The sequence below is a fragment of the Meleagris gallopavo genome, chromosome 1, assembly GCF_905368555.1.
Source record: "Meleagris gallopavo chromosome 1, MGAL_WU_HG_1.1, whole genome shotgun sequence".
Classification (NCBI taxonomy): domain Eukaryota; kingdom Metazoa; phylum Chordata; class Aves; order Galliformes; family Phasianidae; genus Meleagris; species Meleagris gallopavo.
Genome location: NC_139404.1, coordinates 110253579 through 110270557, shown reverse-complemented (window position 1 = coordinate 110270557; position 16979 = coordinate 110253579). Strand labels below are relative to the sequence as shown.

The window sequence follows — 16979 nt, the reverse complement described above, 5'->3', positions numbered from 1 at the left end:
TAACATCTGCTGATCTTAAAGCTTACATTTTCAAATAAAATGGAAATTTTGATGTTTCCTTCTAAAATTTGAACATGATGTCGGACAAAATACCAATTCTGAATCAGTTAAAATATCAAAACTAAATTACCTTTACTTTGTTTTCATTTGAGTATTCTGTTTTTTCCTTAGGACAAGATCATCTGTTGCCAGAAGCAGAAGAAATAACTATGATTAGCATTCAACTTGCTGCTAGATTTCTCTTCACCACAGGATTTCATACAAAGAAAATAGTCCGTGGCCCAGCTAGCGATTGGTATCTTGTCTTTTAACAACAACTACAGTTCTGGAAGTTCAATGTCTTTTGAAAGATCCTAGTTTGTGTGAATATGACAATGAAGTGTCAGTGGTCCATTCTGTCTTCTGCCCCTCTCCCAAATATGTGGAAAAAAAGAGAAAATACTGAGAGGAAACTGAGCCTTAAAATAAGCTACTGAGCTAAAGTGTTTTAAAATTCATTTTTAAACAGAGTTTAAATCTGCCATCTTGTCTGCCTTTGTCATTAGATTCTACATTTTTAGAGCAAAACTAATAAGTTATACATTCTAATATGAATTCAGAATTTTGTTCAGTTAATTTTAAACTATTTTCAACCCAGTTATGAAGCTTATATTTGCTTTCTGTTTCTAAAACTGTTACTTTCAGTTTCTAAAACTAGATTCCATTAGCAGAGCACTTATATACATTGCTATGAGGCCTGTAATTCAAATCTGTGTAATCTGTGTATAGTATAACTAACCATACAGTTTTACCCTACAGCATTTTAGTTTTCTTTTAACTGTCAGTTTGTTCTGGGGAGAGGAATGTGGATACTGTTAGAACTAGGAAGAAAATCTCATATTTGTGAGTAGTTTACCAATAGCTATAAAGTAGTTCTTTGATGCATGGCAAACATGTGCCTCACTTTTTTCTCTAACAGCAACTTTCAAAACTAAGTTATACCTGTTTCTTTAAGAGATCAAGAGGCATTGAAATATTGCTGCTGAGTGGACAGCAGTCACGAGTCCTCTCCAAAACAGGCACTTTACTGTTTTTTTTAATTATCTCTAAATGAGGACGTGAATTCCTAACATGTTATGTATTTAGTTTGTAGTCTTATACATAGCTTACATATGTTTTGCTGCTCAGCCTCTCCCCCAGTCTGAATACAAAGGAAATGAGAGCTACCTATTTAGGACTGCATTTAGTAGTAGATGGTAGGTCAGGGAATGTAATTCTTTTGTTGTGGTTTTACTTCTACCATCCATAACAACAGCTTAATACTGGAGGTTTTTCTTAATTCAAAGTATTTTGGTTTTTCAGAATCATCTGTGATTGTAACTCGTTCATCTGACTGTAAACACTTGGTGATCCCCACATATTTTTGCTCACCTTTATTGTATATTTTCAAGTTCTACAAAAAGAATACGGCTGTCAATTAATTAGTGTCATGGTCTCTAAGCTGTATCATCTTCTGTTTCAGGTATGATGCATTATGCATTCTTCTCCGTCACAGCAAGAATGTACGCTTTTGGTTTGCACACAATGTCCTTTTTAATGTTTCAAACCGCTTCTCTGAGTACCTTTTGGAATGCCCTAGTGCTGAAGTGAGGGGTGCATTCGCAAAACTTATCGTATTTATTGCACATTTTTCGTTGCAAGATGGACCATGTCCTTCACCTTTTGCCTCTCCTGGACCTTCCAGTCAGGTATTTTCTAATGAAAATATTTGGAAAATGTATTCTTATCTTCATTAATAGCATTTAATATAAAGCTCATTCCGAAATAGGTGTTTACAAGAATACTGTAAAACCTGTACAGAAGCCTGTTTCACACTACTTGACATTACTTGACCAATTTGTGTGAGAGTTGCTGTCAGAGGGGTTCAGGTTCACCTCATTTTTTAAATCTCTGTCAAGACTAAGTAGTGAGAACTTAGAATTTAGTTAGAAGTATGACACTACAAAATAAAAGTAGGTAATTAGATAGTGTGAAAGGAAATTAACTGTTGTTTTCCATTTAGAATTTAAAAAAAGACATGTGGGAGTTTTTCAGAGTATTCAAACCTGGCTGCCATGGGAGAAAAAAATTTAGTTAAAAAACTTGTGTGTGCATTATTTCTCAGGCATGTATGATATTCAGTGTAGCAAGTATTATTCTCTGTATCTACTAGTATCTAAGATACTAGTAGATTCACATTTTTTGTCATCATAGAAAGTATAAACTAAATAACTTACAGGTTTAACCATTAATAGTACAACTTTCTTTTATAGGCTTATGATAACTTAAGTTTAAGTGATCACTTACTGAGAGCGGTACTAAATCTTCTTCGAAGGGAAGTATCTGAACACGGGCGGCATTTGCAGCAGTATTTCAATCTGTTTGTGATGTATGCCAATCTAGGTAAGCCAATTACACGCGCTATACTGATGCAGCATAAAATATTTTATTAATGTTTTTGTTTTCCAAGTAATTGCATGAGGATCCAGTTTTTCAGTTTCAGGCAGATTGTTAAGATTAAGTCACATTGAATGCTCTGTAGAGAATCTTTGCTCCTCCTGTTTGGGTTTTGAGGCTTCTGTCTTCCTGCAATCTTCAGAAGGATAACACAAGAAGCTTAGAGCTATGAAGCTGTCCTTTGAGTTCTTGTGGGGATGAAAATACAGGAAGATAAATTATTCTTCATGCAGACCTCTTTTGCAGGGAGGTCATGAGATCCAGGAAGTAGGTGGGAGTCTTAACGTTTTTGGTCTGAAGGAATTCAGAAAGATGGAAGTTCAGAAAACAAAGAGATGATTTTTTTCTTAAAACATGACCAGCTGCATTACTCTACTTGTCTGTGTGTTCCAGTTGTACCCTTTCAGTGTTAATTTCAGTTTAGTTCAAGTAGGAACTTCACAGCTACAAACACGAAACATTAGCTCTACAACACTCCTTCCCTTCAAAACCTCTTTTGGAGGCTGAGGAAATAGCTCTATGTCTGTTCTTAAGGCATCATTGCTTGCCAGAATGCTTTCACCAAAGCATCATATGAGATAAAAGAATGCAAAAATCAGGAAATTCCACTCTTAAGTTTATCAAATATTGTCGTTCATCCAAGATAAACATTGGCAAGAAAAGAGTGTTTTTGCAATATAGGAAGGCTTAAGTGAAATTCTCCCAAGCTTGGAAAAGTGATTCTTTTCCTAAACACTAATGTCCTAAATTTACTGATGAAAGATTAAATTAGAAATTGAGTGTGATCTCCCATTAAGTTTAACTTCTTTGAATGCAAGGCTGGTAGGACCTCTCTGTATTTGCATGTGCTGTATTTAAGATTCATCCGTCATACACATGCTGTAATACAACTGACATGAGATGAATATCAGTTTTGGAGCAGTAGATGTGAAATACTGGCTATGGCCTCTGCAGCATCAATCATTTTTGCTGTGGGTCTTGATTATATCCAGCACTACAGAAACAGTAATAGAGACAATTTTAAAAGTATGAAAACAAACAAACAAACAAAAAAGCCACTTAAATTCTGGATTGTGTTTGTTCTTTGCCCAGAAGAAAGTTATTAGTGTGTATGCTAATAACTTGATAAAATAATACCTGAAATAATAATTATAACTGAATGTAATTCTTACTGTTAAACTGAATCAGCTCCATTCACATTAATGTGAACATCTGTATCGTGCTTTCACATAGCATTCCCCTCACACTGAAAATCAAAGATAAACTGTTTCTCAAGTAGGTTAAAACATTGTGCTTCATACTTTCATTCTCAGGAAGAGCAATTAAGAGGAGTAAAATGCAAATTGAATGAATAAAAGATTGCTTCTGCACTCCCAGATTGATGAGAGTAGTCACAGTTTCTGACTGCGTAAATTTCTCACCAAACTGTTTTTACTTTTCCCAGTTACTTAGATTCTTTGTCAGGGGCCATTTCTCATGTGGTAGCCTGTGCAGCAAAGCATCTTTCTACAGAAGATACAGTACTATTCCATAGCAATAGTCTGTTGGACTCTTCCTCGTATTCTAATATAAAATATTCTCATCCTTTGTGAAGCAGTATGAAGTCAGAAGATGTTCCCTTGGGAATTCTACAACGTTTTACAATATATATTGAGCAGCTCAGCTGTTGCTGGTTATGTCTACAAGTTTGAGTTCTTGTTGGATTCCTTTGTGGCTAAAATGTTAAACAAGTGTATCAATCCAAACTGAATTATTTTAATGTTCCCATGTAGAAATGACACACAGAGTTTTGGAAGTTCTTTAAAACTGTCTACCTTCACAAAAGGAATTCAGTTTTATGTCTGTAGTATAACTCTAGGTAATCATTTCAGTTTCACCTGTACTGTATGTTATTTTGATAAATCTTTCTGTTAGGCAGATATTCCACCATGACTGGACTTAATGTGGTTATAGAAAAGAGATGGGATTCTTCTGCTTTGACTTATTTTTTCTGAATTTGTCATTCAGTGCATTTGAAACCCCACAAAGATAAACATGGAAATATTAAGTCATTTGAGTCAGCCAGTTGTGCTCATACATACTATGTACAAGCTGATGGCATCTGTATGGATGTAGAGTGTGCACTCACCCAAAGCTACAGTACATCCTTCCTGCTACACTCTTAAGTACTGTGAATAAGATTGCCTGTTTTGAGAGATTAAGTAATTCAAGCAAGAGAGGCCCATTCTATAAAGAATGTAACTACAAAGCTAACGTAACTAAAAAAGTACTATAAGAGAGCTCTAATAAGGTGCTCTCTGGATTCTTTCCTCTTATTACAGAGATAAGTGAGATTCACTTGTTTTAGAATAAGAAAAAATTTTGCAAATGTGTGAGAAATCATGATTTATAGCCAAACTGAGAAACAGTATACAAGATCAGAAGGGACATACAGCAGGTGTAATGGTAGGTATGTACAAGGCACCTTTGCAGTAAAACCAACTGATGTTTGGATTAGTTGGGTTATTGATTGGTGTTGCAGATTGTTTCATTTTTGTTTTGTCTTAAACTGATTTTTTCATGCTTATTTGCACTTACTGTGTAGTATAACGCAGTTGGAAATGTCTTAAATTGGTAACTGACGTATCTATGGCATAATGGAAAAATCATGAAATATACTGCGGGGGTCTTCATCTACTCCTGGGCCACGTAATGATCACCTCTGGCGGGGGGGAAAAAAAGAAACTTTTTGTTCCAAAATAAACACAAATGCTAGTTACTCAAGTGCTAATGAGTACTGTTAAAAAATTGTTGTCATTTACAGCTCTTGTTCAGGTGAAAAAAATCAGACTGAAGATAATTTCATGTACATTTTACTGATTTTCTTTTCCAGAATACGTAATAACTACAATAACACCCAATAACTGAGAAGTACGTAGTATTTTTTTCTGAAAAATGTATTGTCAGTGCTAGAAATAAGAAAAAAATTTTCACTCTGTAGGTGTAGCAGAGAAGACACAACTTCTGAAACTAAACGTTCCTGCAACCTTCATGCTTGTGGCTCTGGATGAAGGTCCAGGCCCACCAATTAAGTACCAGTATGCTGAACTGGGGAAGCTGTACACTGTTGTGTCGCAACTGATCCGATGTTGCAATGTATCATCGCGGATGCAGTCTTCTATCAATGGTATAGTGAATTTTACATTTTCCTTAGGTTAATTGGATATATCAGTAAATGTATTTTGTTCACCTTTTGTTACTGTATGTAAAATGAATTAGTCGAAAAAATGCCTGCCTTCTGTGTTTAGCAGCTCCTTTCATTTGAAGTTTTTTGTATGCAAAATTGACTTGATACTGACATACTTAAAAACATGTAAAACAGAAATCAGTTCTAGAGTTTGTACTTGTGGCTCATTAAATAGAAGAAAATAGATAGTAAAGTAGTTACTTGTTGATGCAAAATATTACAGATTTTAGAATAGTTCAAACTGATCACAAAGACTTGCATAAAGATCTTTTGGTTCTGAGTAGGAAATAAAATAATAAATGACTTTCACATTACCAGGACAGAGTAATCTGGGCACGGAAGAAACTGTACTAGGCTCTGAAGTAGCTGAGTGGTTATTGGAGAAGAGACGTTGCTTTGGATAGCTCTTGAAAGTTCACTTGGTGCTCATTTGCAGTCTGAAAGACAAATAGAATCCAGCACTTATTCATAGAATAAATCATTAATATCCTCAGCGGTTGAAGACACTGCGCAGTTACTTTTGAGAAATGGTGACAGAATATTGGGCTAGGTGAATTTTATAGCTTGTCTTATAACCTGTATATGTATGTGTTGTATATTCAGTATGTTTTAGAAAACCTAATTAGGAATCTCTAGAGAAGCTATTCAATGATAAACTCATTATAGCTCAATGTGTCAGGCAGTAAAGTCAATAGGCTAGAATGTGCCATAGTAAGAATTAATGAACTGAACATTTTACTGTGCTATAATAATCTGCAGAACCATTTGGCAACTTTGATTTGGTTTTATTTCCAGTACATTATTTGATGATAACAGCAAGAAGATATTCTGCTTTTGAAAATGAATCATATATTCACTGTATACATAATATACTAAAAATGTGTTTTGTGTGAACATTATTATGACTATTAACTGTGATTACTATTTGTAGAGTTAGTTTATTTTTATGATTTAGCATAATAAGCTAGGAAAGTTCTTCAAACTTTTAATCATCTTCAGTAACTAAAAATGTAACACTGCTACATCAAGAAACATCAGGAGCAAATCAACAGTCTTTCTTTGTACAAAATTAACAGTACTGAAGAAGCTGTGTTAATTCTGATTTTTCGAGAATATTATTCTATCTACACTCTAGAGATTCAGACTGGAGTTTTTTACCAGCTGTTCCTATAGTAGATTTAACATGTCCTTAAATTTGATGGATTTGGACTGTATTATACAAGCATGGAAGCAGTCTAGAGTAAGAGATTTTCACTGAGAAAACTTCCAGCAATTCCTTCTCTTGCATATGAATCTGTCTTCAGCTATTCTGCTTTGGTTATCACAGTATAACTTTCTCAGAGAGTAGCAGCTTTATCTTGGTCAGCAAGAGTCCAGCTTTGCAATCAGAAAGTTATTTCATACCATTGCATGTTTCAAAGCAAATTGATAGTTGTGTTTTTGTGTTTTTGGGTTTTTTTTTAACTTTCTGTTGTTTATTGATTAGTTACAGTGACTTAGATTTTGTTGTTTTACACACTGAAAGGGATCTGGTACCTTTTTATCTAGAATAACTGCTTGTTGCAGGTAATCCTCCACTTACCAACCCCTACGGTGATCCTAATTTATCTCAACCAATAATGGCACTTCAGCAGAACGTAGCAGACATTTTGTTTGTGAGAACCAGTTATGTGAAGAAAATTATTGAAGATTGCAGCAATTCTGAAGAGACCATCAAATTGCTTCGTTTCTGCTGTTGGGAGAATCCTCAGTTCTCTTCCACTGTCCTAAGTGAACTTCTCTGGCAGGTAAAAACAAATGTTAGGATAAGGATGAGGATACGAGTGTGTATGATGCAAGATACTGTATTTATGTATAGGACTGTTGTCTTACTGAATACTGAACAAGTGTTTGATAAAGAAATGTTCCTTAAGGTAGTATCTCTTGTCAGTGTTCTTACTCTTGGATGTATGCATCGTAGCATAGTATTATGAGAAGCACTTTTATAAATTTAGGAAAGCAATAAATGTTTTTGAGTTAGGAGCACAAGGTTAAGGATGAACCTCAGGTTTCTGCGTTTGCCCCTAGGGGGTCTATATTAGGACTGATAGTACTTAATATTGCAATTGGAGACGTGGACAGAGTGGGATTGAGAGCATGCTCAGCAAACATGCAGATGACAGCAAGCTGAATGGTGCATGTTGACGCTTCATAGGGAATGGATGCCATCCAGAAGAACCTAGACGGATTTGAGAAATGCGCCCACAGGAATGTAACATGGTTTAATAAGGCCAAGTGCAATATGCTGCACTTGGGTCAGGGCAATCTCAGATATAAGTAGACTAGAGAATGAATGAACTGAGAGCAGCCCTGTGGGAGAAGGGCTTGGGAGTACTGGTGGATGAGAAGCTCAGCATGAGCCAGCAGTTTGTATTTGCAGCCCAGGTGACGAAACATATCCTAGGCTGAATCAGAGGACAAATGGTCAGCAGGGTGAATGGTATGGAGCCATTGGATTGGGTCCAGAGGAGGGTCGCAGAGATAGTCAGTGTTGGATCACCTCTCTTGTGAAGGCAGGCTAAGAGAGTTGGGGTTATTCCGCCTAGAGAAGAGAGGGCTCTGGGAAGACCTTAGAGTAGCCTTCCAGTACCTAAAGGGCGCCAAAGAGAACAGTGGGGAGGAATTGCTTATCTATGAGTGCAGTGATAGACATGATCTATTGGTTTTAATGTAGAAGAGGGTAGGTTTAGAGTAGATGTTTAGAGGAAATGCTTCACTGTGAGGATGGTGAGGCAGTAGGTGTGAATGACTTAACCAGGAATTGTTCAGCCACTCTGTGGATGGAGCTTTGGACAGCCTGATCTGCCCGTGGCAGGGAGGTTGGAACTGAATGGGCTTTAAGATGCCTCCTAACCCAAGCCATTCTATGAAAGAAATAGACAAGGTTGATCTCTAAGAGCGTTTTATTCATTTTCCATTCATAATCCATATAACAGCTTGTTTCATTAGCATCAAACTTTGGGATATTTTCTAAAACCTCCCTATTATTTATTTTGACTCTGCATATAAGGTCTTTTTTTTTTTTTTTTTTAAAGTCTGCAAGACATACTTATCTTCAGGCTCAGGAAATAATCATTGTTTGGAATTGCTTTGTTTTTCCTTTGTAATTTTTGTAAGGTTAATCACAATTTTCTAATCCAAATAAAGTTTGTTTTAACTTTAGTTAGCTAGCCATTTTCTATGTAAACGTCAAGTTTTTCTGCATTCTTCTGTTTGGCACTTGGAAAAAAAAAAGTGAAAGTCAATTTACTGATGTTTTACTTAGCCACATATTTTCCATTTTAGTATAACCTTGAACATACTGACTAGAAGTAACAATATCAGTGGAAAATACTATTTTGTAATTTTACTTTTCTGAAGGTACATTTCAAGATAACTTACCTGCATATCATGCCTGGCACTTCAGTTGTGTTAGAAACTCATGATGAAACACTTCTCCTTTACCAAACCTACCATGAATTTAGAAAAAAATCTGATGCTACCAGCATTTAAAGTAATAATAGTATGCTTTGCATCTTGAAATATCCCTTACGTTACCATAAAATTCACTTCAAATGAATTGTATTCTTGTATTGCTCTATGTATTTCTACATACTTTGAAGAATGCTTTCTTGTTTTCTCTGCATTTTTACTTTTTAAGGTTGCATATTCATACACATACGAACTTCGACCTTACTTGGATCTGCTTCTGCAAATCCTATTAATTGAGGATTCTTGGCAAACTCACAGGTTTGTAGTTACCTATCTTTTCAACATTTGTTACCACTGTGTTTGGTATGGCCACTTCTCCCAGTGATTCTGCTGCTAATCCTTTCAAGAAGTTAGTTTTAGAACAAAATACAGGAAATAAAGCATTTTTTTTCCTTTTATCGCAAATTTAAAGACAACTTGAATCTGTATTTTTTAACCTGTCTTCCTTACTATTGAGAAATTTGCTACTCAGTCCTATAAATTCAAGATTTTTCATTTAGAGGAGAATTTTACTAACGTGCCAGTTAGGTTAAACATACTGGTATTTACTATGTGTTGCTTAGAGTGATTCCTGCAAGCATCTCATTTTAAGAGGGGTCAGTGATATCCTGGCCACACTAATACATGTAGTAATGATAGGAATGATACTAAGGCATGGGTGAAGTGTGAACCTAGGAGAAGAGCAGATTTCATAGATGTGAATATTTTGTGTGATATCATTTCAATAGAATTTTATCTTTTAAAATATTAAATATTCACCCAGTTTCAAACCAAATTTTCATGTTTAGGGAATGAGGCTTACGAAAAGTGAGATTAAGAAAATGTAATTATTGCAAATACTGACCATCTGAGAGAATACATAGAGGTTAATTCCTCAGAAGTTTTACACAGTAATAGGTGAGGTAGCACAAAATAAATGTAATCAGCGTTCTACGCAAAATATTCAAAATTTCTGTTTCATTTCTTTGTTTCATAATCGATGAATATTGGCAATACTGGATTTACTAAATAATTTGCAACCATGTCCCACGTGTATTTTAAATATTTTGAGTAAGAGCACTCTTGATTTTAAAACTGTCTGCCACAGTGATGATGCTGGAGTGAACTCATAAATACATCCCTGTAGATGTAGACTATTCTTAGGATTTCAACAGTTGCCTAGCCTTACTCTAGAAGATATTCAGAGAAGGTGGTAATCTGGCTTACCACACTCCAAAACCCGAAGGCTAGGGTGGAGGTGTTTCTTCATTTTCTCTATTGGAATTACTCCTAAGGTAAGGATGAGAGTACCCATCATATGTGGGCTTCTCATGTTTGCATATATATGTAATGCAACTATAAAGCAGTTTGTTTAGATGTACTTCCTTCTAAGCAGATGTCCTGTCCAAAGTCCACAGAGCACTGGAGGGTGGGCGTATTTTAGGAAGTGTGAAGTAAAAGAAAACATACTATGGTGAAAATGTAGGTGACAAGCAAGCTTGTTTAGAATAGTACTATGTTTGAAATAATGGAGATATGGAGGAGGTTAAATGTGGTGTGGCTTTCATTATATTGAAGATATATATCACTTTGTATTCAAGAACTGTAGTCTCGAGAATAACAGCATTCATTGGATTCATGCTAGGCTTCAGCAGAGGAATATAAAGTGTCCAACTGCAGTCATCTTCTGATTTCTTGCTGTCGTTAAAAAAAATAATAATAATGAATAGTGTAACTGTCCATAGTAAATAGTAATCTCATATAACTTCCAGAAAATTAGAATCATGTGTTCTTTAACAGTGTGCATCCTTCAGTGCTTCTTGTATTCTCTTATTGGGATGGCTGCTGCCATTCTTTGGCATCATGATTTGACAAGTTAATGTCCCAGTTTCGGGATAATAGTATTACTGTGTGCCATTACATTACATCAACTGAAGCTCATTTTACTTTCTTGATGAGTCATAGAACTGAATAGAGAAAATCATCTAGGTTGGAAAAGACCTTCAAGATCACGTGTCACCTCAGAAAAGAAGCCCCCACTCTCCTTGCTGTGGTCTGGTTGAAGAGCAGTGAAGTCTCCCTTCAGCTTCCTCCTGCAGTCCCAGTTCCCTCAGCCTCTCTACATAAGACTTGTTTTCTAGTCCCATCATTGTCTTTATTGCACATCACTACACGTGCTAGAGCAACGCAATGCACTTCATGGAGTGAGGCCTAGGTCGTCAGACTTTGCTGATTGTTGTCAGAAATGAACGGGAAAGAGGTCAATAGCTTGTCCTACAGTGAATGTAGCTTTTAGAGATTTTGACAGTCTAGGTTCTGTGTTTTCCTCCAGTGCTTTTTTTTTTTCAAAACCAAAAATAAGTGAATTGGGAGATAGTGCAAGAGCTGAATGAGTCTGTTAATTCCTTTATCTGCTCCCTAAAGAGTAGAAGGCAGAGAATGTGTGTTTGGTTTCAGTGATTGCCTAAGTCCCTTATGCACTGGCAGGGACCATTCACTTCTCTTCAGAGAAACTGCATCTAAAAGGCTCTATCTTGAAGGTCTGTAACTGTAACATAGTCCTTCTGTCAAGGATTTAACTGTTCCGACTCTGTAGGAACATAATGAATTTAAAAATACTGTTTTGTAAATGCAGTTTATATATTAAAAAAAAAAAAAATCAACAATACAAAAAAAAATCATTGCTTTGATTGGTTTTATTTTGTTCAAAGAGCTTAAACTGTTGACTGGCTTAAACATTACCAAATACTTGCTGAAACTGTACATTCTGTATGGAACCTGTCAAGTTAGTCTCCTAATTTCGAAAATTAGAATATTCATAATATAATTTACCCCTTTTATAATTACACTGTAAGTGAAGATTTCTAACACTGGAATATTTTTGTAGGATTCACAATGCACTTAAGGGAATCCCAGATGACAGGGATGGACTATTTGACACCATTCAACGCTCCAAGAACCATTATCAGAAACGAGCTTACCAGTGTATAAAATGCATGGTAGCCCTCTTCAGCAACTGCCCTGTAGCCTACCAGATCCTTCAGGTAATAAATTTTGTTGTCTCTTGTTGCTACTTTTTTCCTGTTGTCTGTTTAATATATATATATATTTATATTTATATATTTTTATATATAAGTTCAGTTTTCACTGGCTTGACAAAATGATGGCCTTCAAGTAAAACTCATATAAACCTTCTGATATTGGATGGTCAGTATATTGAATTCAGAGTTATTTGATTATACTTGTGTTCATGTGATGCAACTGCAGATCTTCTTATGCATCATTTCATAAGTTTTGAAGCTTATACTGTGTGGAAAAAATGAGTCTTTTGAACAACAGCATATAATTTGGTGGTCTGTTCTCTTGTAAGGAAGCAGTCTTCCTCTCGAAGTACAGAGAAAATAATTTCTAAATGATAACTTTCTAACTGCAGAGTAATGGAGATTTGAAGAGAAAATGGACCTGGGCAGTAGAATGGCTTGGAGATGAGCTTGAGCGTAGACCATACACTGGCAATCCTCAATACACCTACAATAATTGGTCTCCACCTATACAAAGCAATGAAACATCAAATGGCTACTTCCTAGAGAGATCACACAGTGCTAGAATGACTCTTGCAAAAGCTTGTGAACTCTGCCCAGAGGAGGTAAAGAATTATTTCAGCATGGGTTAAAAACTTGGAGTAAATATATCTATAAATAAGTGATCAATAAGGAGTTATTCTTTTGTTAGCTTTAGTTATGTACTCATGTTTTTATCCACTTGCATTACCGGTTTTACAGGCATCCGTCAGTTAAAGAATTAGTCTAGAATTGAAATTGACTGTTCAAAGTAGATTACGAATGATTAAAAAGTCTATTTTTCCAGTACTATGTTGATAGGTGGGATTTTAATACAAATACACAATAACCCTCATACAAATTACTATTATATATTATATATACATGTTCTATCATTTGTATAGGTACAAGCTACAGGTGACAGGGGGGGTGGGAGAATGTTTTTTCTTAGGGCATGCCTGAAAGGATCGCTTGCACGAAGCATTGGTTCTGAATAGAATAATCTTAATGTGTTTTACCTGAGTAAATGAATGTTTTTTAAATCTTCAGGAACCAGATGATCCTGATGCTCCAGATGAACATGAGTCTTCTCCACCTGAAGATGCACCACTGTATCCCCATTCACCTGGTTCCCAGTATCAACAGGTAAAAACCTAAGAATTACTCGGAGCCCTGGGTTAGCTTTTAACGTTAGCATTCATGGTAACTCTCATTTACAGGTGTTTAGCCAGAAGCATGTTACTATCAAATATCACCACTGAAGAAATAAAGATTCAGATCCATTTTGCCAGGAACAGTGTCCCCATCACTTTCATGAGAGAATTTTAATGTTACCAGATCAGAGATTAATCATCTATAGAAACAGCAGGGGGACAGATGTCATCCCAGGCTTGTGCATACGAAATTAGATTCTGGTATTTGTTTGTGTTGATATTTTGTGAGTTGCTTTCTCATTTTTTAATTTTAAAATCAAGCTCAAGGCCTGATTTTTGGTTAGAGTTGATTATAGGGCTTTCATAAAAGTGGATATCTTTGCTGTGTGTAACTTTATGCGATGAACACTGAGCTCCAAATTTTAAGTACATACAACGTGGAAATTTGTTTCAGGCTAAATGGCTACTTAGTTAAACTTCTAGTGGACAGACAGATCTAAACGAAATCATTACCAGATATTTTTACTGACTAAATTAGTAGGTCCCCTACTTAGTTTCCATTTTTCTTGTTCCAACTCATTTTATTTATTCTGAATCTGCTAATTTAATTTCCTCTCCTGCCCAAACCCATTTTCCCTCCATCTTGCTTTCCTTACTTGGTGTTCTCAGCAGAGCAGTTGGTAAGTTGTGCAGATTTTCCCACTCCCTTCTGAGCTTCTGAGTTCAGACACGTACTGTAACCCCACCGTTACCCGTGTGACGTGTTCACTTCCGTGCAGTAGGTAGCATTTTTCACTAACACACACAATTCCTAACTCATGTTTCTGATTTCTCCACAGTTGGTTAAACTCTGCAAAACAATAGGTAGATGAGGTATTCTCATTTGCCAGGTGTGTGTACAGCTTTTTAAATTGGGACAGAGCATCTGGAGAAAACGACTGATCTCGATTTCATTCAATTCTGTAACATTAAAGTTTTCCCATACATCAGTGTATGTTACATAAGTACAGGTCTGCTTTTTCCATTGTCGTAGGGAAAACATGCACACCAACTGAGTCTGCTCATAAAATATGTGCACAGTTCAATATCCAGAGCACACAGGCAGCCCATTTTTCTTGCTTTTGCTTTGCATGTAAATGTTCTTTAGTCAGAAGCTACAATGACTGGTTAATTTATCATTGTATCTCTACAAGTTGAAAATCTAATTACACTGTGTTAGTTAAAAAGGTAAGTGAAGGATGTGATTCAGAGGAACGACGACGCTGTCGTGTATGTTCCTGCAAATCCCGCCACGCCAGATGTTGGGTGTGCTCAGTGATGCTTCTCAGTAGTTTGAAGCTAGAGGTGAAAGCCCAGTAACTGGTCAGTAAACAGTCCGCAGATTTGATTTAATGTCCTTTTAAAATGTTTATGCTTTGTTCCAGAATAACCATGTGCATGGACAGCCATATACAGGCCCGGCAGCACATCATATGAACAACCCTCAGCGAACTGGCCAACGAGCACAAGAAAACTATGAAGGCAGTGAAGAAGTTTCCCCGCCTCAGACAAAAGATTAGTGAAATGCACATAATCAATTAACTTGCTCCATCAAGACTGTGCACCCAGGCCTTACAGTCCAACCTTTCTCTGTGTCTGGCTAATATTTAAAACTAGAAAAACTATTCCTAATCAACATGGAGTGGAGAGTCTATTCACTGTCTTATCTGCAGAAAATTGCTGTCAATATATAACCCGCCTGCAGTGGAAAGTGTATAGTGTTTTGTAATAAATGGCCTGATGCTAATGTGTAAATGGCAAAGGTGTATATAGTATATTAATGTTTGACTGTTAATTCTTAAGCAAGAAACATTTTTTTTGTCTTGATGAGACTCACAGATCTACAAAAACAAAAAATAATTTCTTGATATATCTGCTGCGCTCTGCGACCAGTGTTGCCTGCCTCACGGCAGTTGGATCAACTCCTTTATGAAAAAGCCTATCCATGTCAACCACAAAAATAGTTTCATGTTAATTCTTTGCCACTGGAGTCGATTTTACTATGAGCAACGTAATGGCTGGTAAACTTTTAATTATTTGGTTGATGTGGAAAATTGGTGATGTAACATTGTTTCTAGATCTTTTTTCATTGCCTTTTTCATTCTGGTATTAGGTTAATCACTTTGAAGCTATAGTTATGCTGTAACATTTAGCATGGCTTCACACCAAGTTAGTGTAGCCAACGAGGGGGGAAAAAAGTGACAGCAGTTGTCCCAATGTGACAACTGCATCGCTCAGAACTTTTTCTTCTTACACCTAGACTATAAAATGGGGAGGGAAAATGTGACAAACAAACAAGTGGTTTTCAGTTTCACATATGTTCCTCACATCTGATGTTTGACAGTTCTGTCTCTGGGTGGGATAAAGAACACTTAGTTTTCAGTAATAGGAATTTAAAAGATTTAAAACAAATATGCAAAAATTTGCTATGCCAGGATGCCTGGAGCATAATAGACTGTATTTGGTGTGCTTGTTTTGTTTCTTTGGTAGAGCTTATTAGATAAACTTCTAACACTTTCCTTCTACTGCATCCCAGTGAAGTGGAAGTCAACAAAATCACACAGTACTTGTGAGTGCCACTGCACCAAGTTAACTTGCTGGTTTTCTGCTCGTTCACAGTTCTACTTGAAAGCGAGAATTGTCTTAGCTCTTTATCCATATGCAGGAGATCTTAACATTAGAAGCAGGGTTTAATGAGAAGAGAAACTACTGGTTAGTCAAATACAATTCTGAGGTATCTCTATTCCAGAATAAACATTTGTTTAAAGACTTCGAGAAACGCATCAGTAAATACTGTATTTAAATGCAAATTGGTAACTTGAATGTGTGTAATTTTTTGGAACCTGTCTAAAAACCAAATACCCCTGCAAAACAGATACAGCCCACCCTATACTATTTAAATATTTTGCTGTTTTATTTTATAGAAATTATTTTGCTGAATTCACAAATAGAATTTGATTTAAGAAGAATGTTTTGTCCTGTGGTGTGTGTTGATTTTTTTTTTTTGTTGTTCTTTTTTTTTTTTTTAATGGACTACACAGAAAGGTGAATTCTGTGCAGTGGCACTATGCTGAGTTCTGGAACAACAGTCACATTGAGATTTCTGTGCACAAAAAAAAAAAAGAAAATAAAAAATTGGCCCATCAGAATAAAATAATCAGGACAATTACACTGTAAAAGTTTCTTAATGTGATTTATCTTGTACTTTTTGTATGTTTTTATATATACATATATATATTTAATGAGCACAAGCTTGATGGTGTTTTTTACAAATGAGTTGATAGAAACAAAGCTGCTTATCTAATTAAAGGTCTGTAGTTTTGAAATGAACCAAGGAAAATTCAGTCGCAGGCGCATTCTTAGGCATTTTTAGGGACACAGAAGATTTTAGAATATGCTTATGTAGCAATGATCACTTTTATGCTTCCATGTTTTCTCAGCGCTCAAGTTAATTCAGATTTTTTCATAGTTTTTTTAACTCAAAAATTGCTGGCCTGAGTATACTGATGTTGAAATAGTTCCTATTTATTTGGACCA

General features: G+C 35.8%; 1 protein-coding gene and 1 long non-coding RNA gene across 4 annotated transcripts in view; one reads left to right on the top strand and one right to left on the bottom strand.

The window, feature by feature from the left end:
- Nucleotides 1–16687, top strand: part of USP9X (ubiquitin specific peptidase 9 X-linked) — a 98362-nt gene extending 81675 nt beyond the window's left edge. For 2 of the 3 annotated variants that reach the window (XM_085209735.1, XM_085209724.1), the window contains exons 36-45: nt 172–295; nt 1502–1727; nt 2292–2421; nt 5456–5641; nt 7268–7488; nt 9381–9469; nt 12078–12234; nt 12624–12836; nt 13300–13395; nt 14828–16687. In XM_085209735.1, the coding sequence (XP_085065861.1) occupies nt 172–295; nt 1502–1727; nt 2292–2421; nt 5456–5641; nt 7268–7488; nt 9381–9469; nt 12078–12234; nt 12624–12836; nt 13300–13395; nt 14828–14962 (1577 nt within the window). In that variant the 3' untranslated portion in view covers nt 14963–16687. The remainder of the gene's footprint in view (nt 1–171; nt 296–1501; nt 1728–2291; nt 2422–5455; nt 5642–7267; nt 7489–9380; nt 9470–12077; nt 12235–12623; nt 12837–13299; nt 13396–14827) is intronic. The other variant, XM_085209740.1, reaches the window with a different exon arrangement.
- On the bottom strand, nt 2417–6139 carry LOC146545564 (uncharacterized). Its single transcript, XR_014879802.1, has 3 exons — nt 6017–6139; nt 5053–5176; nt 2417–2769 (listed from the first exon to the last, which is right to left on the bottom strand). It is a non-coding gene; the product is annotated as an uncharacterized LOC146545564 (long non-coding RNA).
- Nucleotides 16688–16979: the final 292 nt, after the last annotated feature.